At 38.0% G+C, this 26,903-nt stretch overlaps 2 protein-coding genes and 1 long non-coding RNA gene across 4 annotated transcripts in view; 2 read left to right on the forward strand and 1 right to left on the reverse strand.

The window, feature by feature from the left end:
- Window positions 1-40: 40 nt before the first annotated feature.
- LOC137046009 (uncharacterized) lies at window positions 41-7,362 on the reverse strand. Its single transcript, XR_010898892.1, has 3 exons — window positions 6,463-7,362; window positions 552-650; window positions 41-385 (listed from the first exon to the last, which is right to left on the reverse strand). It is a non-coding gene; the product is annotated as an uncharacterized lncRNA (long non-coding RNA).
- asf1ba (anti-silencing function 1Ba histone chaperone) lies at window positions 1,843-8,047 on the forward strand. Its single transcript, XM_067423060.1, has 4 exons — window positions 1,843-2,369; window positions 3,673-3,788; window positions 4,838-5,014; window positions 7,296-8,047. The coding sequence occupies exons 1-4, from the start codon at window positions 2,261-2,263 to the stop codon at window positions 7,485-7,487; spliced, it is 594 nt and encodes a 197-aa protein (XP_067279161.1). The 5' UTR covers window positions 1,843-2,260; the 3' UTR covers window positions 7,488-8,047.
- Window positions 8,048-8,580: 533 nt separating this feature from the next.
- prkacaa (protein kinase, cAMP-dependent, catalytic, alpha, genome duplicate a) overlaps window positions 8,581-26,903 on the forward strand; it is a 44,251-nt gene continuing 25,928 nt past the window's right edge. Inside the window, exon 1 of one of the 2 annotated variants that reach the window (XM_067423047.1) lies at window positions 8,581-9,544. In XM_067423047.1, coding sequence (XP_067279148.1) covers window positions 9,496-9,544 — 49 coding nt within the window. In that variant the 5' untranslated portion in view covers window positions 8,581-9,495. Of the gene's footprint in view, window positions 9,545-25,860; window positions 26,250-26,903 lie in introns of those variants that run through there. The other variant, XM_067423038.1, reaches the window with a different exon arrangement.

A 26,903-nucleotide genomic window follows, 5' to 3' on the forward strand; every position in this document is an offset into this window, starting at 1 on the left:
ATATATATCAGGCATAACATTATGACCATTATGACACAGTTAATTAGTTAATTAATTACCACTGACAGGCACCTGTTAGTGGGTGAGATATATTAGGCAGTAAGTGAACATTTTGACCTCAAACTGATGTGTTAGCAGCAGGAAAAATGGGCAACTGTAAGGATTTGTGCAAGTTTGATAAGGGCTAAATTGTGCAGTGGTCAGTAGGCTATCTTGCATGCACATCTCTTACTGGGGGAACACATGGCACCAGGATACACTATAAAGAAGGCAAACCGACAGAGGCAGTGTGATGCTTTGCAATGTTCTCCTGAGAAAACTTGGGTCCTGCCGCATCCATGTTATTCCCTGGTGGCTGTGGCCTCTTTCAGCAGGATAATGCACCCTGCCACAAAACAAAAATCAGGAATGGATCAGGAATGGTTTGAGGAGCACAACAACGAGTTTGAGGCATTGACCTGCAAATTCCCCAGATCTCAATCCAATCAAGCATCTGTTAGATGTGCTGAACAAACAAGTCTGACCCATGGAGGCCCCACCTTGCAACTTACAGGACTTAAAGGATCTGCTGCTAACATCTTAGTACCAGATGACACCACCTCCAGGGGTTAAGTGTAATCCATACCTTGATGGGTCAGGGCTGTTAATGGCTGTAAAAGAGGGAACAACACAATATTAGAAAGGTGATCATAATGTTATGCCTGATCTATCTATCTATCTATCTATCTATCTATCTATCTATCTATCTATCTATCTATCTATCTATCTATCTATCTATCTATCTATCTATCTATCTATCTATCTATCTATCTATCTATCTATCTATCTATCTATCTATCTATCTATCTATCTATCTATATAATTATTAATCATTTAAAATGCAGTAAACATTTATTTGTCTTACATGGACTGTTGAAAAACTGCTTTGTTATTAGATTTGTCAAATTTTTGAGCCAAATCTAAAAAACATACGGTGTGAATGTTATATGTGAATGTTTTTTTCATCCATATGTCTGAAAGCAAATACTTTCAAATCAAGAAAGAAACTTGATACACTGAATATTTGTGAATCATTTTTGTAATTTTGTCACTGTCCTCTGGTGTGACACAATCCTGATTTTAAATCAGGCAATTCCACTGACAACTTTAATTACTGTAAGGACCCCCTACAAGGTCATGTTACTGAAGCCCCCTGTGAGGCCCATGATGTGCACATGATACGATTTTGTCTTGTTTGTTGTCCTTTGGTGCTGGCAATACTCCCATATTCTTAATTGTTGCTATGTCACACCGTAGGACACATTTCAATACAAATTTTCAAAAAACAGTGAAATAATTGCCAAAGGGTACACACAGACACACACACCACACTGCTCTTTAAAAGTTTTTGAACAGTAAGATTTTTAATGTTTTTCTAACATTCAATTCTAACATTTCTAATTATTATCAATATTGAAAACATTGTGTAAAATAGTTTTTTTCAGGATACTTTGATTCTTACTGGTCCCAAGTTTTTGAATGGTATAATGTTGCAAAAGTTTTCTAATTTAGATAAATACTGCTTTTTAAAACTTTCCATTAATCAAATAACTTGTAATGTTGCTGTAATATCAGAAAAAAATAAACATTTCACAATATTATTTTTTTGCATTTTTAATCAAATAAATGCAGCTTATATATATATATATATATATATATATATATATATATATATATATATATATATATATATATATATATATATATATATAAGCTGCATTTCGAAAAATCTCATCGGAGGATGCGCTTTAACAGCTGTCACTTTTGTCCAATCAGCGTCCGTCAAATCCGGGACCTTTGGTTTTGCTGACCAATCAGCGCACAAACCAATCCTCTTCCCCCGACGCGTCTCTAGAGCTGTCTGAACAGTCTGGCGGGAGACAACTTGGCTCGTATTGTCTGTCAGTTTATGAACGGGGTTCGCGAAATACTAGTTGTTTTACGTCTACATATTACTCTAGATCATAATTTTGCGTTCTTTGTTCTTTTAATTTGGCAGGAGAGACAACACAGACTTCTTTATTGTGCTGCTTTAACAGTATTCTGTCTTAGGTATTGGGCTTTTACACATAACGTTACATTAGCTCGCAAGCTAACAAGTAAAGCCAAGGATTACAGAGTTTTACTTTAAAACGTCCATTGAGTATTTCAGTTAGTTCTCGGTTCATTGAGTTGTTTTGGTGTTAAATTGTAGCAATTCCCTTGTGACTGTAGTAGAGTTATGGCAAAAGTACAAGTGCTAAATGTAGCTGTCCTGGACAACCCAAGTCCATTTGGAAACCCGTTTCAATTCGAAATAACATTTGAGTGCATGGAGGATCTTCCAGAAGGTGAGTATTAAAGTTTTTAATTTAATTTTAATGGATTTTCTCAATGTCCTTTATTGGCTAGCTAGCTAACGCGCTAACTCCTCCAGATGACGTCAGAATGGCGGGTGATTGAAGCGTGCGTCCTTTATTCTTCTCAATTAAAGCCGAGTACAAATCAATACAAAATATATGTGTGTGCTTATGAGAAAAACATTTTGACATGCGTGAATACAGTTATATTATTATTATATGAACATTTCCAAATAACTAACTGCAATAATACATATTGATGGTGTTTATTACAACCTTCCACATTGGCAAATGCATTATTGCAATTCCACTGTGCCGTACGAAAGCCTTCATATGCAAAAATAATCCAGTCTAAATGTCAATATGAGAAGAGCATGTTTTTGGTTACTTTAAAAACTGCTCTTTTAATTACAACAATGGCATCACACACTACTGGTCAAAAGGTTGAACTGTATTATGCTCACCAAGGCTGCATTTATTTGATGATAAAATACTGTAAAAAACATTGTGAAATTTTACAGTTTAAAATACCTGTTTTCAATGTGAATATATTGTAAAATGTAATTTATTCCTGTGATCAAAGCTGAATTGTCAGCATTCAGCATCTCACATGATCTTTCACAAATCATTCTATGATATGATGATTTGATGCTCAAGACACATTTCTGATTATATCAGTGTTGAAAACATTTAATTAATTTATTCATTCATTTATTACATTTATATAGCGCTTTTCTAGGCACTCAAAGCGCTTTACATTGAAGGGAGAATATTTATACATTTTTGTGCTGCTTCATTTTTTTTCTTTTCTGTAAGCTGTGATTATATATTTATTTCAGAATTATTTTGAGGAATCAAGAAGTGCAAAAAACAGCATTTGTTTAAAAATTGGAATCTGTTGTAACATTATAATTGCTTACTGTCACTTTAGTTTTGATCAATATAATGCATTCTTGCTGATTACAAGTATTTTTTTTAATCTTACCCCAAACATTTAAATTGTTGTATATCATGGTTTCCACAATTTTAAGCAGAACAACTGATTTCTGAAGGATCATGTGACACTGAATATTTGCTGAAAATTCAGCATTATTAAAAAATATATTAAGATAGAAAAATATTATTGTTTTTAAATAAAAAAAAAACAATAATTGCAGCCTCAAAACATTAAGAAAAACACAACTTAATCATTGCAAACAACTGAACGATAGTGTATGTTTTCTGAATAGTTAAGGAAAATGTTATAATTGCATACTGTACGGGACAATCTGATGTTTTGCATTCTGTGTTCTAGATCTCGAATGGAAGATTATTTACGTTGGCTCAGCAGAAAGTGAGGAGTATGATCAGACTCTTGACTCTGTCCTGGTTGGTCCAGTTCCCGCAGGCAGACACATGTTTGTGTTTCAGGTCAGTAACTGTCATTATGAGTCACAAAGGATCTCTTAGGAGTTTAACAGCCATTTGTTCAAATTAACTTTAGTTAATTTCTTTGATTGCTTTGATTTTGATTTTAATATAATCTAGCACAACATTTCTTACAAATAATAAGATCAATTGGCAATATTTGGAAAGTAGAATGTCTGATTAATATACAAACTTCATCTTTAAATCATTTTTGTCCCCCCATTGACGAATGATGCTTCAAAAAATTCATAAAGAGATTGTAAAACCAATCCATATGAATCAAGGTGGTTTAGCCCTAATTTTCAGAGGAGACCATCACTTTATATGATGAACATATTGAATTTAGGCTTTTATTCACATATAAATATTGAAGAGCAAACATAAACAGGCTTAACTGATATTCACTTGACACGTGTGAACAAACCCTTATTGGTTCTTGCTGAAGCTCAAACGTGTTGTGTATTTGAGAATGAACCTGATTGGTTGCTGAAGCTCAAACATGCTGCGTAACACGAGAATTAATCTCATTGTTTCTTGCAGAAGTGATCAGCATTCGGCTTTGTTTACGGTTTGTATATCTGTAATCCTAGTTTCGGTTTCCCTTTTTGAATGAAGAATATAGACTATATATTATACGAAGGCACAGAATGCACATGCTAGTTTACAGTCGCATGTAGTCGACTGTAAAAGTATGTACTTTTGGTGAGTTCAAGCACAGCTTTTGCCTGAGATGCAGCCAAAGCGAACAGTCAGCTTTCGTCGCCACTAGTTCTTTTATGTCAAATATAAATTCACTCTACTCGCCTTCATGTTGATACTAACCTTCGCAACTTGTTTCCATGGAGCACAAGAGGTGTAGCAGAGTGAATTTTTTTTCTTCTGTGTGTTTGAAACTATAGTAGAGGTTCTTTCATAGATAACTAATTATGTAATGTTATTTTGTATTATTAAATGCACACACATAAATACAACTAATGCACTTGTAAATCCTGTAGTTACACCCAGGTAGAGTCATGCAAGTGTTCTAAGTAATTTTTGTCTTTTCTAATCAGGCAGAGGCTCCAAACCCCGCCCTCATACCTGAGAGTGATGCCGTGGGTGTTACTGTTGTTTTGATCACATGCACATACAGAGGGCAGGAGTTCATACGCATCGGATACTATGTTAACAATGAGTATACGGACACTGAGCTTCGTGAGAACCCGCCCAATAAACCTAACTATGGACAGGTGAGTGTACACATTACTTACAGACCAGTTAATGTGTGTCTTATATGAATCTGTCTGTGAAAAATCTACCGTTTTCTCTTTGAGAGAAACAAAAATATTGATGACTCATCTTGCACTCACATGCTCAATACAGATTGTTATCCAATCAAGTGATTTTTAGAATCCCACCCCTTAAAGTCAGCATAAAATAAAAATTGGCAGCTGTTTGTTACTATCTTTTCTCCAGCAACCAGTCACTCCACAACTGATTGAACTTGCATGCAGATTTTCCTCTGTTTAGTTTATAATACCCTCTTTTCAAATGAAGTCCTAAATTCCTTTTTTTTGTTTTGTTTGATAAGCAGTTTCACTGGATATACACAATCCCTATCACAATAGGGACAATTTTCTCTATTGTGACTTTAATACCATCTGTCTTGGACTAGCAATATCAAGTAGCAAACCATAATTCATGGCTGTCACATAAACAAAAATTTTGTTTTAAAAAGCTGTTTTAAAAACGGATGAGCCCCTTAATATGTCCTGCCCCAAAATGTCCTGTTTCATAGGAAATACGTCACCACAGAAAAGAATACTGTACTCATGTTTAATTTAGTTTTACTAAGAGCCACCTCTTTGCTAAGAGCCACCTCTTCAGGCCAGATTTACTAACAGCCGGCACCAGTGCAACCCCTCTTTGGGTGTTAAACTACTGTCAGAATTTAAAGACACAAAGTAAAAAAATGGCGCTGAAAAGGAGTGGACAGGGTTTTTTCTTCTTCTTTTTTTGCGGCTGACCTTATTACTTATGCATTTGTAGGACTTTTTCCCTTAGTACCTATTGTATGGTTTTGTCTTCTGTAACTGTTTTGGGAAATTTAACTTTCATTAATAAGCTAGTATTAGTTTTTGCTGAAGTATTGATAATTGTGAAATTTCACTGATATTTAAAATGACCCCATCGTGAAACAAGACTTTGAAAAGATCACCCACCAATAGGCCTGCGATGGTATCAAATTTCCATGTTGCGATTAATTGCTGAAGCTTTTATCACCGCATAAAGTATAATCACGATGTCCAAATATCCGTTTCATTTTCTTATGACATAAAGAACCAACCAAATACAATAAAGCAATGCACAAAAAATGTATAAAACAAAGTTTCAAACAGATTAAAGTGCAAAAGAATTATAAAGAACGATAGTTAGGCTATCACTTTATTTTACTGTCTCCCTAGTAGTTAATGCATTTGATACAAAGTTATTACTCTTTGATAAGGTCAGTTAAAAATGCAACTGTTAATGTTAGCTCAGGTCCATTTAATAATACAGTAATACAACTTTTGTTTTTAATAATATTAAATGTTGAAATTTAACTAAGATTAATAAATACTTTAGAACATTTTTTCATTGTCAGTTTGTTAAAGGGTTAGTTCACCCAAAAATGAAATTGATGTCATTAATGACTCACCCTAATGTCGTTCCACACCCGTAAGACCTCCGTTCATCCTCAGAACACAGTTTAAGATATTTTAGATTTTGGTCCCAGAGCATAATGCAGTCAATGCCCACTTCACTGTCCATGTCCAGAAAGGGAATAAAAACATCATCAAAGTAGTCCATATGTGACATCAGTTGGTTGATTAGAATCTCTTGAAGCATCGAAAACATTTTGGTCCAAAAATATCAAAAACTATGATTTTATTCAGCATTGTCTTCTCCTCCATTTGCCTCCAAAAAGAATCAAACGGTAATGAATCAGTGAATTGATCAATGATTTGGGTCGCCAATGTCACGTGATTTCAGCAGTTTGGCGCTTCAATGCTGAATAAAATCGTAGTTTTTGAAATTTTTGGACCAAAATGTATTTGCTCTTTGATGCAACACAGTGGTGGTGTTCATTTTAAACTGTAGATTGGTAAATATTCTTAAAATGTTTATTACCATAATCGAGCAGCCCTGTGACCCTAAGTGAGAAAAGGTCGCAAAAATAAGGAAAACAATGTGGGTTTATTAGTATTTCAGAGCTCATTTTTACCACCTGTAAGTGTTAAAATATGTGGGTAACAAACAAATTATAACCAAGAAATGTTATTTTGTGTCTGTAAATTGACCCACAAACGTGATCGGCGGTCAAAACGCATCAGTGTGTTGAAACTTTGCATGCATATTTATGACCCTAAATGAAAAAGAGGGGAATAAATAGAGGTTAACAAGCATTTCAGTCAACTCAAATATCAAAACGGGCCAAACTGAGTGTCTGAATATGCATTCAAACATCTTTCTTAATGTGCTTTCTCTCAGCTTCAGAGGAACATTCTGGCTTCCAATCCACGAGTAACCCGATTTCACATCAACTGGGAGGGATGTGCTGAGAAAATGGAGGATTCGGAGAACGTGGACCCCGCACCTAACGCCATGCTGCCGCCGTCTTGCGCCCCGGGAAAAGCACCTCCACTGGGACTGGTGCCAGACAACTCCATGGACTGTTTGTAGTGACGCAGGCTCCTGTGAATAATCCTCACATCTCAAGGCTCATCCATGAGCTCGGGTCAATCTGGACACTGTGGAGGAGAGGCGGGATTATTCAAACACATCAGAGAAAGAAAAAAAGGGTTCTCTAATTTTGTTACAGTTGTCACACCTGTTTGAAACAAATCAGCGGTGTGCAGAATATCCTCCGGTACGCAATAAACATGCTTGCTTTTCAGTTTGAAAAATGAACGGGGGGAGCTGGTGAGTCATGTATCTAAGACATGATTTGGGTATTAGGATGTGCTGCATCTAATGCCGTTTGATCCAAACCCGATCCATTCTCAAACCGAAAGGGAGTGGAAGATCAGCTCAGTAGATAATATGTCAGATGCATAATTGATTTAACAGACACAATCAGCAATACTTTTGTAGAAGTTTGCAGCTACTCTGGATGATATTTTTGTGGGTGGGACTGTATTATATATATTGTGTGTATGTATGTATGTATATAAATATATATATATGTCTTTTTGTATGCCAGTTCTCATTGAAATAAATGTTTTGTTATGTGATGATGCTCATTGAAGCCGTTTTACTTTGATTTGTGGTGTGCACAAGAGTGGATGCAGCTGTGCCGTGTTTTCATTCATAAAAAAGCTGTTGTGTTGCATTATGCAGGAGTGACAGAAGCTGCTTGCTTGTTGTTGCTTGGCAACATGGACTTTTGCAGCATCTGTGACAAGACCTCAAAGCATTTTTTTTTTTTTTTAATCTGTGTTCAATTAATATCAGTCCCCTCATGGGGTTTACTCCCCTTTATTTTATTGTACAGCATTATCAACGCAGTTGCTATGCACAGTAAAGCACGCAAAGGTGTGCATCACAAACCGACTCGTTTTCCGTCTCTTGCACGACGAATCTCTTCATTGCAACTTATCGCGCAAACCTGTTGCCGAAATGCAATGCTTCTATGACCTCACTGTGGTTGTTTTGCAGAAGACAGACCTCGTTTTAATATTCCATAGACGTAGTGCCTCAAATTCTGACCAACTTTCTAAAAATAGACCGTCTTGACGTCATACAGCCTATCACGGATTAGTCCAGCGGGAGGGGTCTGCGCGGCCATTTCGCTAACAAACACACCGCAGAGGATCATCAAAGGATTGTGAATGAAACCGAATCTGTACCGAGAGAGCAAAACACCGCGGTCGCTTACAAAGACGGAGAGTGAACAGAGAAACTTGTGTTATTGGAATGAAAATAGATGACGTTATTTGTCAGTTTGCGGGGGTGGGATAAAGTTCTACCGATAGTTATCAGTTGGCCAATCACCGCTCTCTCTGTGCTGGATTGCTGAGCTCTCGTCCAATTAGCTTCGGACTCTGCTAGCGCGTCATAAGCATAACGACCATTAGCCGTCGCGTAGGGGCGGGTCTCATTGAAGCAGGAGTTCCCTCTAGCTAGCTGTGGATAGAGGATTAATGGAGGGGGTCTGACTGTCGAATTATGCGAACTACATAGTGCACAAGACCGAATTGCTTTATCAACATAAACAAGCAAACGCTCACGCTTCCGAAAACGCACGGAGATTTCGGCGTGCTGCGACAGGAATCGCGCACGGACGGCGAAAACAAGGGCTTGTGTCGCTCAAGTCGAGGGCCTCGCTGAGGGTTAGCAGAGCGAGGAAGAGGAGCGAAAGAAGGAGAAGAAGACGGGCTCTTGGTACTATTTCGACTGACTGGACCTGACCCAGGAGAACTGAGAGACATTACCGAACCCGAAGCACAGCAATCGGACTGCTACTGTTAGCTAGCTAGCGCTCGCTCGCTAGCTAGCTAACCAACTTAACCAGCCACTATCAACCTCCAGACTGTATGTGATCTGACAGCATACTGTGATCCAGTGAGTTATGACCAGACATAGCTAGTGCGACGGCCGCAGAAATCGTATGATCATTAAGGGGACGGAGTCTGAAGACAGTTGGCGTAAAGAAAAGTCGATTTAGATCTGTTATACCTGGCCTGCAATCATGGGCAACGCGCCCACCGCCAAGAACAAGGGCAATGAGATGGAGAGCGGTAAGTGCTTGTGTGTTTACTTGAATTAGGCTGTGGCTCAAAGCAAAGTCTTCCTGGACTGATCATTGTCATTCATCTCCATTGAATGAATGACTAACGTGATCGGACTGACAGTATGGTTAAAGGGATAGTTCACCCAAAAATTACCAACCTGTCCATATAACGTTATTCTTATAACTTTCTTCCTGGAGCACAAAATTAGAGTTCCAAAAACACACTTCAGTTCATAATAACTTTTTATTTTATCCTTTTGATGTTGTTGTTGTTGATGAGAGCAACGTGATGGTTAAATAGATTTTTTTTGGTGTCACACTTTACATTAGGTGTCTTTAACTACTGTGTACTTGCATAAAATACTAATTTTGTTGATGTTGTAGATGATTAATTATAGCTGTAATTAAATGCAGGTATTAAAAATAATACAATAGTACAATGTAAAAAAAAACATGTATGTACACAAAAAGTGCTTTGTATCAAATGATTAATTTAAATGTTAGTTATGTAGTACGCTTAGTATAAACAGGGACCCAATTTTTCATTAAAGTCATGAAATTCAATATTGCAATAGTCTTTTCTTCTCTTTGTAACATACATCTGAGTGAAACAACTTCTTGAACGAGTAAAAATGTTGGACTGGGCTTATTAATAATAAATTGTCCATAGGCAATTGGTTTGGGTTTTTGGATGGCTCTGGTTTGCTATTGGTGGATCTCATGTGAGTGAAAGGTTGCCCCGCCCTCGTGCCAGTAAGCACATCATCAAAGAGATGAGCTGCAAGGAAGGGGACGTTATTTTGATTAAAGATTACAAGGATAGGGAATTTAAAAAATAATGATGTGCACATATTCATTTACAATAAACACTGCAATATTTCACCAGAAAACCTAATATGCTAGGATCCTGTATGATCTTCTAAACTTAATCGCTTTCACTGAATGTTAGATTAACATTCAGTGAAATGAGATGTTACATTTTCTTTGAGATGTTACATTTAAAAGAATACTTTACCCCAAAATGAGAATTACCCCATTATTTATTCATCCTCAACTGTATATGACTTTCTTCTTTCGGGTGAATACAAGAGTTATATTAAAAACTGTAATTGCTCTTCCAAGCTTTATAATGGGAGTGAATGGCTGCCCAAAATTTGAAGCCCAAAAAAGTGCATCCATTTATTATAAATATAATCCATGTGGCTCGAAGGGTTAATAAAAGCCCTCTGAAGCGAATCGATAGGTTTTTGTAAGAAAAATATCCATATTTAACATGTTATAAAGTAAAATATATTTAGCTTATTGAAACAAAACTGAATTAAAGCGGTGATAAGGTCGGACATAGCGTAAGCAGCAACTAAAATTCTTGGATTAGCCAGGACATTTAAAAATAAATAAAACCATTCATCTGAAAGAAGAATGTCATAAACACCTAGGATGACTTGAGGGTGAGTAAATAATGGGCTAATTTTCATTTTTGCGCGAACTGCCCCTTTAAGTTAGCCTGACAAGCCAGACCCACATCAAGATGTTTGGTCTGGAAACTCACCATAGACAGGGCTCAAACCGAGGGGCGGGATAAACGGTTGTCTTTCAAACTCCCTCTGCACGCGATAGGATAGCGCTACAACCAACCAGAGCAACGAAGGTGAAGCTGAGCTTGTTGATAGATTAAACATTCGCCGTATCCGGTCGGCTAAACTACGAACACATCTTCCCGCTCTTTGTTCTTTTCTCAGAGAAAAGCTTAACTCCTTCCAGAGTCGCGGTCAGAGCTGATTCGAAAGACCGCCGCCGTTCGCCAGTTTCTGTGTTAACTAGAAGCACGCAAACGCAACTCGGCCGTCGCCATTATGGCCCCGCCCGCCGACTCTATTCATGATGTGATTGGCCCGTCCAGATTGAGAGGAACAGCTCAGAAGGGTATTGAAAGTTCCTAGACGACACTTGCAGGCAAATTAAATTTGCTGCCGCTAGGGTGCGTCTAGATTTCTAGGCTAGCTTTAAGTGTGATTTGAAAACGAAAAAAATTTCTAATTCAGATTGTGCACTTCCTTTTCAACTAGTCATAATTTATTTAATAACCTCCTGATAAACACTAAAATCTGGATTTATAGGTGCTAGTTGTTATTATAGTGCTCTAAATCACTCAGTTTAGCATTACATTTGATACTGCAGAAATATGATAATGGATTTGCATTTTCTGCAATCCGCATGATGAGAAATGGCTGGTAAGAGTGATTCTAGGGAAGTGTTTTCAAGAATTCTTTCGTGTAAACACTTGAGATTTTTAGGAAGTTTTGGTCAAAATCTCCAGCCATCATCTTATAATGTTGCACAAGAACCTTTTAAGACACGTTTGTTGGTTGCAATGCTTGTCAGATGCTATATTATGCTATATATATCTAGAAACTTAAAGCAGGTCAAAATGTAGGCTTTTTTCTTTAGTTGATCCAAACACAGTTTCTTTCCCTCATATACAAAATTATATTTTAAAGTATAGTCAAGCTGCTCTTATCCATATAGTGAAATTAAATGAAGACTAGGGTTGTTGATCTCAATAAATGAAAAAAAAAAAAATTGTGTACTGTGCTAATTAATTGAGATTTCTTACAGCTCTTACAGGTTGTTGGCCTTGTCTGTTCCGTTGCTTCTATTACTCTCCCCTTTTTTTGTAAGTCGCTTTGGATAAAAGCGTCTGCTAAATGAAAATGTAAATGTCCAAAAGTAACACGAATCTTATGAATCTTCTTTATTCACTGATAATCTTCCTCTCCGTCACCGATCTCATTTAACAGGGGCTTTTTATGTCAAATTACTATTGGTTTTAGGATTTTAGAGGAATCCTTTTATTTTTAATATTTACAATTTGTGTGCTGTTGTGAACTAACCCTTTAACAGTTTAGCATTTCAGTTACTGTGTGTATAATCTCTAGTCCAGTGTTGTTAACAGACACCAGGTAGAAAGTAACAAAATTTACAGCAATAAACGCCAGCAAGATAGTCTTTTTATATGAGAAACCATAGACCGTTGTCTACAGATCAAGCATAATAGCAGGAACAATTAATCATCTTGGAGAGTTTCATCGTGTTGACTGTCGTAATCGAACGTGACACACAGTTTGAAAGCTGAATGGAGAGTGACTGAGCCGCAGCGGAGGGAAGCATGCATTGACGTGAACTTGAATTTAATGACTTAAATATTAATCTGTACTCACTTTAACTATGGGATGGCTTCAGATCACTTATAATATAGAGCACGAGTCGTTGATGATGCTTCATAATGTTTCTGTGCCTTTTGTGGGGCACTGGGGCTTAACAATAACACAGAATAGTATCGCATTTGGATCGGCCCTGCCTGACCGTTACACGATCTTGCAAATAATGGTGGATCGGTGCCGATACCGATCCTGAGTATTGGATCGGTGCATCCCTAGTTGTGCACCCACCTATAGGCGCATATCACTTATACACTCTTTAAATAACCAAAAAAATACTGTGTTTTTGTTAATGGCTCAGTCGTTTTCAGTTCAATATAGCAACATGCCAACAATGCGCCTGAACACACCTCGTTTTCAGACTAGCACGCCCTTGGGCGCACAATCGCATTTGCCATTTTAACGTGGCGCTCGGCATGAAAATGATAACTGCATCAGGCTAAAACTAGCAAAAACAACTTGCATTACATCTCGTCTCACATTGCGCCAGGTGTGTGATAGGGCCAAAGAACTGTATCTGTGTCTCTTGTAACTTGGCGGTAGGGCCCCGAGAGTGAGAACTGTATCTCTTGGAACTTGGTGTTAGTTTATTCGGCGGTTGAAGCTGCCATTAAACTATATTAAAGTCACGAACAGTCTTCATGGGTGCAGTTCTCTGCTTACAAATCAATTGAGTCCATCCCTCAATAAATTGAATTTATCTCTAAGTCGAATAGCCTGATGTCCTCGCCCATTTTAACTTCATAGCGTGGAGATGATTGCATATCTTACATGGAAGCAAGTTCCAGGAACGGCTGAGGGAAGGGGCCCTAATTCGGCAGCCGCAGTGGATTTCATGAGAATGGAATCTCTGACCCCAAGGGTCAAACCAGCAATAATTGTTTTTATGAGGGGGATGTGAGTGAAGAGGACCCGAAACATAAACACAAGCCTGCCATGAGTCTTCAGAGAGCACTTGGGAACCGATGCGAGAAGGAGGAGGAGGAGGTGATCTGGGCTGGTGGAGGCGGGGTCATATGATGCAGCCTGTGTGATCCAGCCAGCCTGGAGTGCTGATGCTGAACAGTCTCTTGAACATCATGTGATGGCCACTGTTGTTATGAACAAGACCACTTTGTGTGTGGCCTTCTGTCTGCATCTTCAGGCGATGTAATCTCTTCGCTTACTGTCGTCGTCTTGTTGGGAAAACTTTGCTTTGCTTCTGCCTTCTTGTGTGAGTTTTGCTTCACAGCATCAGATGTCTCCAGGACGTTCCTTCATTTTATAAGTGCTTTTTGCCTGCTAGGGATAGGTGGTATGATCATATTTGTATAAACTGCGACAGTAGAACTGTGTCACCTGGTAGAGACTTTGCTATTCAGTTCACCACGCTACTGACAACATAGCGAGAACTTAAAGGGGTACTTCAGCGCTGGGAAGATGAATCTGTATTTAAACTGGGTCATTAATGTAGTAGAAATGTGAAATTATGTTTGAATTTGGTGCTTTCTAGACTGAGAAAAGACAGAAAATGTATTTTTGTCTCATGGGGACGAAAGACTACAATTCCTAGAAAGCTTCGCTGCCCTGTGAGGCCATTCCCAAAGCTACCGTGACTGAGTTCAGAAAGTACAATTAAATACTGAACGTGTGTGTTCAATATAACGATCGAGTTGCCGCGTGAATCTCACACCAGACTCGGATTAGGAGTCCGATTACATTAAACGTCATAAATGAGCTAATGAGCTCTCGTGATGAGAGCTGAGGTATTCGCGACCACATTCGCGGCATACATTCACAACGCGTTTTCAGTTCATGCCTTTGGAAGCTTAACTTTCATAGAAATAAATTTGAGAAGTTAAAACACTTACATTGCTTAGCATCCGTTTAAATTAATGCTTGTAGCTGAGCTGTGCTGTAAGTGTGATCTCCATTCCCCATGCACGAGTTGAAAACATGCGGAAATGGCTCCCTCTGCTGGCTGTAGTCTTTAGCCTCTGGGCAAACATTCCAAAGATCAATTTGCGTCACGAGAGAAATTTTTCCAGAAATAAACTGCATAAATCTGTCATCTCAGGGGGATATAAGAGGGGGAGCACGATCATTTGAATATACTCCAGGGTTTCTACTGATACAAAGCCATATGTTAATCGCTGAAGTAACCCTTTAAAGGGACAGTTCACTCATAAATGAACATTTTCCAATGGTTTACTCTAGGGCTGTCAGTCTTACTCCAGTATCCCATTTGAATTTCATTCATTAGTTTTTTTAAATATTCAAATTATATTTGCATATTAAATGCTCAAATTTGACTTATTAATGTTTACTATGTATCTATATGAGTAGTCTATTTAAGTTTAAACATATTTGACAACGTATTACTTACACAAAAACAAGTAAATAAACTAATGGCCAAGATCGCAGACCCTATTCTCTCTTTCACCCTCACGCTCGCTGCGCATAACTGTTTAAATGAACAGACTTTGAGTGCTGATCAAGAGTTTTGTGCAAGCAATTTTAGGTTGCAACTCTTGTCCCAAATATAGTAGGCTTCATTCAGTGATTAAACAAATATTATTAATATTAATTTAAGTTTTACAGAATATTGAATGTTCCAAGCGAGCTGTGCTGTGGTAAACATGAAACGTTTCCCCCTGAACCCCATGGGCGTGCTCAGTCGCAAAGCAGACAGCCGCGCCTCTACTACCTCATTTTTTCCTGCTTTTTTTATTTTATTCGAATTTATCAAAATTTGTTTTTATTTAAATATTGGATATATATTCGAATTTAGAATATTTGTTGACAGCCCTAATTTACTCGCCCTCAAGCCATCCTATAGATGTATTTGATGTTCTTCTTTCAGACAAACACAATCGGAGTTAAAAATATCATTGCTCTTCCAAGCTTTATAATGGGAGTTAATGTCAGTCATGATTTCAAGTCCAAAAAAGTACATCCATCCATCCATCATAAAAGTGCTCCACAAGACTCTAGGGTATTACTGAAAGGCCTTCTGAAGTGAAGCCATGCATTTATGTTAGAAAAATATCCATATTTAAAAAATATCTAGCTTCCTGCAGACGGCCTACGCAAGTCGACTTCCGGCAAAAGAGTAACTCCCGAAGTGATGTAGGAGTAGTGTAAGCTTTGATACCTCTCGTGGTTCAAACAAATAGGGCTGGGCAAAAAAACTCAAGCTCCTCTGACATTTCTTTAAAAATACCCGTTTCAGACTGTCAGAAGCTAGTTATTTTAGTTTAGAAAGTTTAAGATGTAGATCTCCAGACTGGAACAAGCCTATGGACTTATCTAATTGCACAATTTAAAACCCAGTATTGCATTAAACAATCTCTTGTGGTCAAAATGGTCATTTAACTAGCGTTTTTTTTAAATTTGGCGGTATTGAATTAATATTTATCTAATTTAAAAATTAATTAAAATACATTTCTAAATTAAACGCTTTAACATTTATTCTGCAAAAGAAATAAATTGAAAAAATATGAAAATGCGGTAATCTATAAGGCGCTCGGTAATCTTATGTTTTTACAAGTTAACAATAATCGTACATTAGGGCTGTCGAAATCGATGCGCTAACAAAGAGTTAACGCAAAAATTATTTTAACGGCCCTAATTTTATTAACTCAGCGCACATTTTTTTGGTGTATCCCGTATTTGGAGAAATTGAGAGCAGCCATAGAAGTAAAGGAGGCAGCAGCAAACATTCATAGGGAAAGAAGAGGGTTAACAATAACATTACTATTCTGAAGCAAGGGAAGTTATAGTCTACATAACCTACCATATTTTCTGTTTAACTTTTATTAGACTCCAGGTTAAAAGAAAAGTCCTTTTTATTTACACTGAACACATTTTCTTCAGTCCGATGCGTGAATACACTGCAAGCTCCCTCTCGCTCAAAACCCGAGATAAATCATTAACACCATCACCACTTACAATAGTGTGTTTTATTTAACTAAATACATTACAATCGGCTAAAACGAATACACAGGTTACTTTTCTGAATGAGCATTCCTGCGTCTTTGTTTTTCACTGTTCACTGAGTTCACTGAATCGTGGCACAGTTCGGCGTGCACACACACACACACACAACATACCGGCATTTCAATAGATAGTGCGCAGCTCTTAAAAGGGCCACACTATATTCCTACTTGTCACAACCTCCTCCAGATAAGGTGTGGTTGTGGTGCACAGTCAGGTCTCTATGACCGCTTTCACATGACAAATTTTTCATATGAACTGTGCCCTGTTCTGAATTAAACTGCCAGTGTAAAAACTCCCTTTATGTATATTCTTAAAAGGAGAGAAATCCCTGCTTATTTTGAATTTTAAGCTTAGGCTTAAAGGGATAGTTCACCCAAAAATGAAATTGATGTCATTAATGACTCACCCAAATGTCGTTCCAAACCCGTAAGACCCATTCATCTTTAGAACACAGTTTAAGATATTTTATATTTAGTCAGAGAGCATATGCAAGTGTATGCACACTATACTGTCCATGTCCAGAAAGGGAATAAAAACATCATCAGAGTAGTCCATATGTGACATCAGTTAGTTCATTAGAGTCTCTTGAAGCATCGAAAATACATTTTGGTCCAAAAATAACAAAAACTACGACTTTATTCAGCATTGTCTTCTCTTTCGCGTTTGTGTTCAAACCTCAAATAAAGATTCAAACAGTTATTAATCAGTGAATCGATCAATGGTTCGGATCGCCAGTGTCACGTGATTTCAGCAGTTTCGCAATTTGACACGCAATCTGAATCGTGAATCATATTTTATATTATTTAACGATATATCGTTACACCCCTAGTTGCGATTAATCACAAGTTAACTCATGACAGTCATGTGATTAATCGCGATTCAATATTTTAATCGATCGACAGCCCTATTGTACATACAACACAGTAAAAACTACGTCATAGCAGGCAACTGAATATAGTGCAGCATAGATTGAAGTCAAGGGTTTAAAGTTTGTCGATTGCACGACTCCGAAGCTGAAAACTTGTCCGCGTTCAATTCACACGGAATAAACCATCATATTCCAAAATTTGTTTAAATGGTATAAATGCATGTTTGTTGACGATGCATTAGAAAGTATAATAGTTTGCCTTTGTGTTTCATGATGAATTGAAATAATCTCGATATAAAATCGCCAGAACTCACACCCCTAAGTAAATAATGGAAACCAAAGTTCTTTCTGAACAATTCATCACACAAACCATAATATGATCCAAAACATGAGTTTTGTGATCTGTTGAGCCAGTAGACATGTGCCGATTTTCGATTATGCGATTTATCACGATAATGAATATGCACGATATTGTTATCGTGGGCACTTTAAAATATCGTAAATAATAATTTATTAACAATTTATAATTTTTTTTATAATGCACTCAAGAATACTTTGCCCATCAACCCTATAAATGCTCAACACTGCTGTATTCTGCGTCAAAGGGACGCGCTCAGATATAAACAAGCCCAACGTGCGCTTGTACATGACTGAACCGGTGAAGGAGACGCGCTGCTGAAGTGCCGCTCAGTGACAGCAGAGGGCGCTGATAAACTGCAGAATGCACCGGTTACCCCGGAAACCAGCAAACAAACAAAAACTGTGTGTAGTTTTTAAAAAAGCCTTGTCACTACTCGATCCGTACCGGAAACACGATTTGTTCTGCGCATGCGCGAAAATGTTTCTACTTCCTGTTTGACATGGCAAAGCAATTTACGGCAGTTTTTTGAATTACCACTCGATCCGTACCGCGATAGTTTTTTATTTATTGCATAACTATAAATCAATACAAAATAATCAATAAAGAACAATGAATATGTGATTTTTGAAGAGTTGATAATAAATGTATCGTAAGAATGGAAGAAAACTAAATAAAACTTTGAGAATTGGGAAATTTCTTGTCCTCATGCTTACCTGGATTTAAACATAACATTAATCATAAGCAAATACTTTGCAGTTAGGTTTGAAATTAAGGTAGGTAGGCCTATCTTGCTTTGTCAATATAATATTTACCCATCATACAAATAAAATGTAAGACATCATCCAGCTCTTTACTTTCCTTAGTGACAGAAATATTACACAGTTGGTGAAATACAAGGGCTAATCATTTCCCATTAACCTTAATTGAATAATCACTAACAGTGATGAAGTTCCTTAAAAACTGATTTGTAGCCTACATTTAACATCTAGGATATCAAACCCTTGTAAAACTAGTAGAGGGATATTCAAATGCAAACTACAATTTGCTTTATAAGATGTGACCAAAAAACAACAAATTAGCAGCAAGTATTTGTAAGCTTAGTTGTTTTGATACCATATAGCCTAGTTAAATAAAATCTTTATAAGAATCTAAGTCTCCACATTTACGAGACCTCACTTGGAAAATACAAATGTAGACTATATATTCCAAGGTTATTATTATGTGGCACTAATTACATTGATTAAATAGTTTAGACTTGCTTGACCCCATTTGGGAAATTCAGATGTTTTTGTTTGCATTCAATATTTAATTTTTTTAATGAAAAATTTCATTTTTTCTACTTCAACATACTTGTCTACAATATGTCTGCATTTAAGAAACACACGGGACAATTTATTTATATCAAAAAAATGTTTCCTGAGATGGACCCCCTTTGCTCCTTTTGTGGAGTGGAAGATGAGTCTGTCCCTCACCTTTTTGGGATTGTATTCATGCAGTTACTTTTTTTTTTTTTTTTTTTCGAAGAAATTTAGTTTGTTTGTACGTATTTCTCTCTCAGACCATTTTTATTTGGAATTTAAGGATGTCCCATTTGTATTTTTTTTTTTTGTATAACTCTGACAATAGTCTTAAAGACAAGTTTTTTTTTCCTTATAGATCTATTTATTTTTCTAGCTACTTTTTTTTTTTTTTATACACAAGTGCAAATTATTTTGTCTGTTAAACCTTTCTTTATTATTTGTTTGTTTGTTTAATTCATTTTGCTGCCTCGGTCTATTGTTTATATTTGTTTTGTTGTTGTTGTTGAATCCTTTTTGAACTGTGGCTGTTTGCTTTTGTATTTGTTCAATAAAAATATTATAATAATATATATTTTTTAAAAGTGACACCGTTGTCGCAAAAAAACTTTGGCGATGACAGGAAGTGACGGCAAAAGTACGTTTTCGCGCAAGCGCAGAACAAATCGTGTTGCCGGTACGGATCGAGTAGTGACAAGCCATTCGTTTTTGTAATCTCAATGTTGTTCATCACAGCACCAAATACTCAATACTCAATACTTAAAGACTTAATAGGCTATTTATTTTCAAACTTAAACATTTTTATGTTTTAATCTGGACTACAACATGCCCTAATGATTAGAACTGTTCTAATTATTTGTTATTGTTCAGTAAAACTTTGAGACATACGACTTCATTAGTTAATTCATTATTAATAATAAAAATAATAATAATAATAAATTTTATTTATAATGCACTTTATATTAAACAAAATCTCAGTGCTACAGAATTAAAAAACAATCAACTTATTACCAAACTGACAATGAAAAATACTTTTAAAGAATTAATCATTCTAAGTAATGTTAATTTCTTAGTTACTGTTTAATAACATTAAAATCAAAATAACTTTTTAAATGTACTCAAGATAAAACTAACAATGATCAGTTGACTAACTGACTTAACTAACTTAACTAACTTTAACAAAAACATTATACTTTCTGTACCAAATGTAGCTTGCTCAATCTTAGTTAATGCATTAAATAATGAGACCTGATTGTATTTTGTAAGCCTACCTGTTTTTCTTTATAGCCTAATTCTTTTGCAATTTAATCTGTTTGAAAATTGTACTTTTACAGCTCTGAAAAATATCAAGAGACCACTTAACATTGATTTCTCAATGAGGGGTCTCTTAATTTTTTTCCCAGAGCTGTATATATTTTTGGTGCATTATTGTATTTAAACATTCAGTTATTTTTGTTCTTACAAAAATAGTTCTTAAAGCTGTTATGCTATGGCAACACTTTTTTTTGCAACTTATTTCAATATCATGATAATATCGTATATCGTGATAAAACTTCAGCAATTAATCGCAACATGAAAAATTGATATCGGCACATACCTATGAGCCAGTATGCTGTACTTAATCTAAACTATATACATAAAAAACAAAACAAAAACAGCCTGTATAGTTGTTGTGCATGCAGCTTTTATGCATTGACGTGAACTCCCAGGAATTGAAGTTTAGATATTTGTTTTTTGGAGACCCAAAGACACTAAAGTATTTTGATGCATTTAAAACCAATCTTTTTGCTGAAAAATTGCTTTAGAAGTACACGTGCTATTTCTATGTTAGCCATTATGAATATCTAAAATGTGCATTTAGCATGATCATTTCGACCTGTTTGCCACATGTATGGCAAAGAGTGGCATGAAGGTCCACAGAAAAAAAACAGAAAAGAAGGCATGCTTGAATTAAATGACCTCAAGCAGAGTGAATGACTCGTATTATTTGTTTATTTTCCATGCTCTATAGATTTTCTTTTTAAACCTAAATGTTGATGTTGGGAAAAAGTTGAAGTACATGTTGTCAACTATGCAGTATACAATTTCTCTGCCTTAGATTTGAAGCACGGATTCATCCAAAGTCGAGAACCTTTCGAGCTTAGCATGCATCCGGCATAGTTGGTGTCGGTGAAACAGATATGTGTGAAATGGATCTCAGTGGCATGCTGCTGCTAGAATCTATGTGTGAAGAGAGGATTTCTATTTGCATGTGACTGCATGTCATTTGAATATGCTTGATACATTCGGTTGCAAAAATGGAGTGTTTTTTTTTCTTTCGCGGTGGGCTTTTGCCCTCGCTCCCCTGGTTGGAATGGGGGACTTTGTTCACGGCATGCTTCACATCCCTATCTGCTCCAGCGCCGGTGGACTGCCCTGATCCCCAGAGACAGGTGCTGGCTGCAATCTGGGGCCATGAGCCGGGGAGGGCCATATTTCACGGACAAGAGGGCGACATGGCAGACAGCGCTGTGGATCAGATCAAGGTACAACAGTAAGGGTTAACGCTAAGGTGGGCTGTGGTGGAAACAGAAGTCCCTGACTGTTCAAGGACGCCCACGGGAGGAAACTGGGTGTGTGACCCCGGCACAGGAAGGCAAGGAAACGGAGAAGGTTCAGCCCTGCCTGCCTGCCTGCCTGCCCGCCCTGAATCCCGAATCGGAGAGGTCAAGACAGAAGAGTCTCGTACAAGAAGGGACCCTAACTTCTAATTTGTTAAAAGAGTTTTGAAGCGCAGCTGTACAAGACGGATGCCTCTGCGCCACACTTACTTTCAAGGCTGTCTACAATGTCAGTTCTGCAGAGGTTGGCAGAGAGGCTGTTCCATCGGGCCGGTCCCTGTCTCGGAGACTCTAGCGGTGGGAAGGGTGGCTACTACCAGTCCGAGGATGAGTCTGAGGCCTCTTGTTGGAGTGAGTGAGTGACTGACTTGAGGCATTATGTTGGTTACAGCTGCTGGCACAGTGAGCGTTTGGATTTAACCGAAAGGCGTGGCTTGGCAAAGGGGCGGGAAACCTGCATGTCTAAAGGTCCTACTTCCTTAAGTGCTGGCCTGACTCTTAAGTGTGTGTGTGTTTGTGTGTGTGTGTGTGTGTGTGTAAGATTAACTGATAATCACTCAAATATTTCACCTTTGATTATGGATATTGGATATTAGATAGACTGTGCATCAACCAGTCTACCATTAGAGGTCAACTGAGGATAAACAGTTTCTTTTTAGACTTTAAGTAAATATTGTTTAAAATAATTCTTACATTTTCAGAAAATGTATTTCATTACTATTATACAATGCAATGTTCTTTTTTCAGATTACCCTTTTCTTTGGATATTAATATTGCCCTTTGAAAACCCATATTGCCTGACCACAAATTGCATAGATTTCTCATATTGGGAAGATATAAGTTGTTGTAATCTAAAGTCATGTGTGATATGGCGATTGAGTTTAAATTAGCACCTCTTGGTGTGCTTCGTGGATTAATGTGGAACTGCCGACACGCACATCCAGGGTACAAAGCCCTTTTTATTCATCTTCTAATGTTTGTGCTGTTGCCTGGCGTTGGCTGCGTCATACAGGAGTTCCAGGGAAGCTGGCTGTCCGTCTCCTGGAAACGTCAGTGTATCCCGCTTTGTTGGGGTCCCAGTGTTCTGCTGTTCCTCCCAGTCTGAATTATGAACTAATGCTAACGCCATTACCTGTTCATGCAACACTTACTAGAAGTGTAAAACGAAAATCATACCGTTCTCCACCCACGGCAACGCACTTGCACCATGGTTCATCTTAATAAGTTCATCTATAAAATGGTTTGTTGAAAATGTCACGTAAAACAGTTCGGCTTATCCATCACTTTCTAGCTTTCCAATACTTTAAAACAGTACAAAACTCTTTGTAAACTTTGTTCAATAGAAATGCAGCATTTATGCCGCCATCGCAGAGAGAGACCTGAACAGCACACTTTGCTATTTGTGTTTAAACTAAACGCATTTAAAGGAACTTTATGTAAGAAATCTATTTCAATTAATCATAAAATGGCCCTGATATGTCACTAGACATTAAGAAATCATGTTCATTTCAAATACTTCTATCACTGACAACAGTAGTCCGGCCAGGATATTGTCATTTAAAAGTTGTTGTTGCAGCCCTCAACTGATGTTGATGATGTCATGTTGTGTTTTGGCCTGAAGCTCCGCCCTCCACCTATCTACCAATCACGAAGTCAGTAGTGTTTGGGCATCCGGGTTGCCAGATCTGCTCTAGTGACCATAGCTGCAGCTACAAACGTTCCTGTGGGATTCTGCAACCTATCTGGCAACCTTGAGTCAGGGGGGAGGGGGATACACCGCTCCAGGGCTGTCATTTAAAAAAAAAACAATCGAATTCGAACAGATATCAAATATCAAGCAATGTATTCGAATATATATATAAGGACGCCCACTCAAAAGTAATCCGGTCAGGTCGTTTACATGGTGAAATGTTTTGATTGATCGATTCATGAAAAGTTTTATTCCACCCATCTTAAAACGATTACAATTTCATTCACTTTGGGCATTTTTATTACGATTGAGGTGTTGATATGGAGCATTTTCTTTCAGATTGGACTTTTAAACCGATTACAGTGCTCCATGTAAACGCACCCGACTGTAAAAAATTGTGCTACATGGCACTTTAAAAACCGGATCATAGTTTATTTATAGTTCGATTACGGATATTTCACGTCATGTTCGTATGCATATTCGAATAAAAAGTGACAACCCTACACCGCTCTTTAGTAATTTGAAAGTGAATGCAGTACCAGTTTTGGCCACAGTCTTATTTCCTTTAAGCCATTCCAATATGAACTATTTGAATTGCCTGAAAAACCAACCTTATGTAAGGTAGTCAAGGCAAGTTTATTTGTATAGCGCACACACAGTGGCAATTCAAAGTGCTTTACATAGAAATGAATTAAAATAGGGATAAAATATGCATAAGAAATAAGAATACCATGTGTAAGAATAAAAATAAATATTAAGATAATTAAAATGGTTGCAAAAATCATTTAAAAATAAAATGGTGAGACATAGATCCTTATCTGCCTGATTCTAAATTTGGGTACCCCTATGTGTGATTGAAGAGATGGGCCAGGTTTGCAGTGTCTCCTGGACATTACAAGACCGGCTCCTGTAGAGCACGTTACCTTTGTCCCGCAGGGCCTCCCCTTTCTTGAGTCTGCTGCTCTTGACTGAATAGCTTTTGTAACTTTTTAATAATGATTCATTTAATTTATACAGTCAAGAGGATGTGCAGTGTTATTTTGCATTTGATTACTTTTTTTCGATTTCTGTACCTGGAAACTACTGTTAATGCCTGAAACGCACTGTTTATTTGATTTTTGTTGGTGCTGTTGCTTGTATTTGGTTATTTGTTCTTATTTTCTTTCTTTCCTTCCCTGACAAAATCACATACCAAACATGACCCTTAAGCCATGAGTAACTTGAACCATTACACCCCTAGCGCTTACCCACCCGCAAACAACTGTTGGGTGAAACTTATTGAAAGTCTGCCAATTGCACTACAAGCACTTCATTTGTGGTTTGACATGTTTACCAGGTGGATTCTTCATAGCTTCTTTTAAATCACTCAAAGTTTTCTTTGGTCAACTGCTCTCTTCTCCCTGACACTTTAAAAGGCTCAACTTTAAAAAAAAAAAACCAACCAGGGAAGTAAAATACCTTAACTAACTTTGTATCCACAAAGTCAACCTGTGGAAGCAAGCCAAGTATCTGAGAGCTGAAAAGAGATTATACCTAGACTAGAGCAGTACCTATAGTCTAGAGAAATGAGGTCATGTAGAGACTTACCAAAGGTGTCACTGTCGCTTGAGTCTCCACCTGGTCAGGGTGGCTGGATCTGGCTCAGTCTTTAAATCCATCTGTCGCTGACTCTTCCTGTGCCTCTGCCTCACTCTCGCAGTGACACTGCATTTAGAGTGAAATGCCAGGCCTGAGGCTGCATGATCTGCAAATGGGTGCTGTTTTCATGTGTTTGCGTGTTTTTGTTTACCAGCGGCAGTCCTGAAGTCGATGCACCACTAGCCGACCCCCTTTGGTATGCGTCAGAGCGAGCTACAGCAGCCGAGGGCCACACTGATTGATCTGACCAATCAATTGTGGACTATGTCCACTAGAGGACAATGCCCGTGTTTGAAGGACCAACGGGATGCACTTTAAGCCATACCCCTTATGTCCACTTTATTTTTCCACATGCTAGAGTCTGTTCAAACTTAATTTCTCCACTTTTAATAATAGCCTACCATTCCTTTGCTGCTATAAGTTGACAGGAACTGCCACCCTGTCTTTTTATTGTCCATGTAACTCATTAGATGCGACATTGCTCTTATAGGTTTGTCCCTCCCCTTAGCGACCAGGTCCCTATTTGGATCAATCTAGTGCGTGTGTTTGTGTATGTGCTTGCATTTTAGGAGTGTGTGTTCCACTTGAGGGTGAATGGAATGGCACTGTGTACAGAATAAATATTGATACAACCGAGGCATGAGGCCGATTGATTTACCAGGGTGATGTCCGCACAGTGAAGCTGCCGAAAGCGAGGGCTTTAGTTCAGCATTCGACGCTCGGGGAAGAGCAGGAACAGAAGACCGAATCATCAGCCGCGCTTGAAGACGAAAGTTGTGTTGAACGTACACCTGTAGCTTTGAGCTAAAGTGGATGCGAGGGTCAGGTGCGCCGGGACCTCTTGGGAAGAGGCGTAGGGCTATGAGCCTGATACTGTGAGGAAGAGGCGAAAGGAGGAACCGTCTCGGCAGGGCCCATGTGTGACCGAAAAAGCTCCAGAAGGCATGGTGGGAAGCGGGAATCTCGTTCTTCAGGAGAATCTCGTTCTTCAGGAGGATCAGTGGAGGGAGGGGGTGGTGGTGGTGGAGGAGGAGTGGAGGGTCCCACGCTCCTAGTGGACGGTAAGGGCACGGCTAACTTTGTGTGGGAATCGGTTGTTTCCCTTCGGTAGTTATGGCACCCGCTTGTCAGGGAAGCCAGTACAAAAGCAAGGATCATATCCTGAGCCATTTATAAAAATGCGGCAGGGCTATTTTTATGCGTGGCTGATGTGATTCTTTGATTTTTCTTTCTGGTTGTTTGTGCGGCGTAGCTGTTGAGGTCTGACCTTTTGTTTTAAATCTGTTTCGAACACCTTTTGTTGTTTTATTAAGTGTTGGATAAGCATTGAGTTTAGGTGAACTTTGGACACCACGTCCATTTGCCTGTCTCTATCTTCTACTGTAGTTCCTCTACAGGTTATCTAAATGAAGTAGAATATGACCCGTGTGTGTGTGTGTGTGTGTTTGTGTGTGTGTGTGGTCCCATCAGCCGCTGCTTGTGTGAGAGAGAGAACTCCTGAATCTCTCAGAGATAATAAGGCAGGGGAATTGACGGGAAGTTGTGGGGTGAGGCTTTTTCTCTCTGGCTCTGCCTGGAGCATGTGGGTCGGAGATAATGGCAGTAACCTTGCTTTACGCCGTCTCCTCGTTTCACCGCTTAGAGAGCTTGTTTAATGCCTTTACTTTTGGATTTTAAAAGCTTTGTGCTTTGGGAATGTTTCATGAGGGTGTCAT

Source organism: Pseudorasbora parva, chromosome 2 (genome assembly GCF_024679245.1).
Source record: "Pseudorasbora parva isolate DD20220531a chromosome 2, ASM2467924v1, whole genome shotgun sequence".
Lineage (NCBI taxonomy): Eukaryota > Metazoa > Chordata > Actinopteri > Cypriniformes > Gobionidae > Pseudorasbora > Pseudorasbora parva.

Bases quoted from the DNA above. Each gene is read 5' to 3' on its own strand.
- asf1ba (XM_067423060.1), top strand. From the start codon at position 2,261: ATGGCAAAAGTACAAGTGCTAAATGTAGCTGTCCTGGACAACCCAAGT. The intron at 2,370-3,672 runs GTGAGTATTAAA...TCTGTGTTCTAG, and splicing joins CATGGAGGATCTTCCAGAAG to ATCTCGAATGGAAGATTATT. The intron at 5,015-7,295 runs GTGAGTGTACAC...GCTTTCTCTCAG, and splicing joins ATAAACCTAACTATGGACAG to CTTCAGAGGAACATTCTGGC.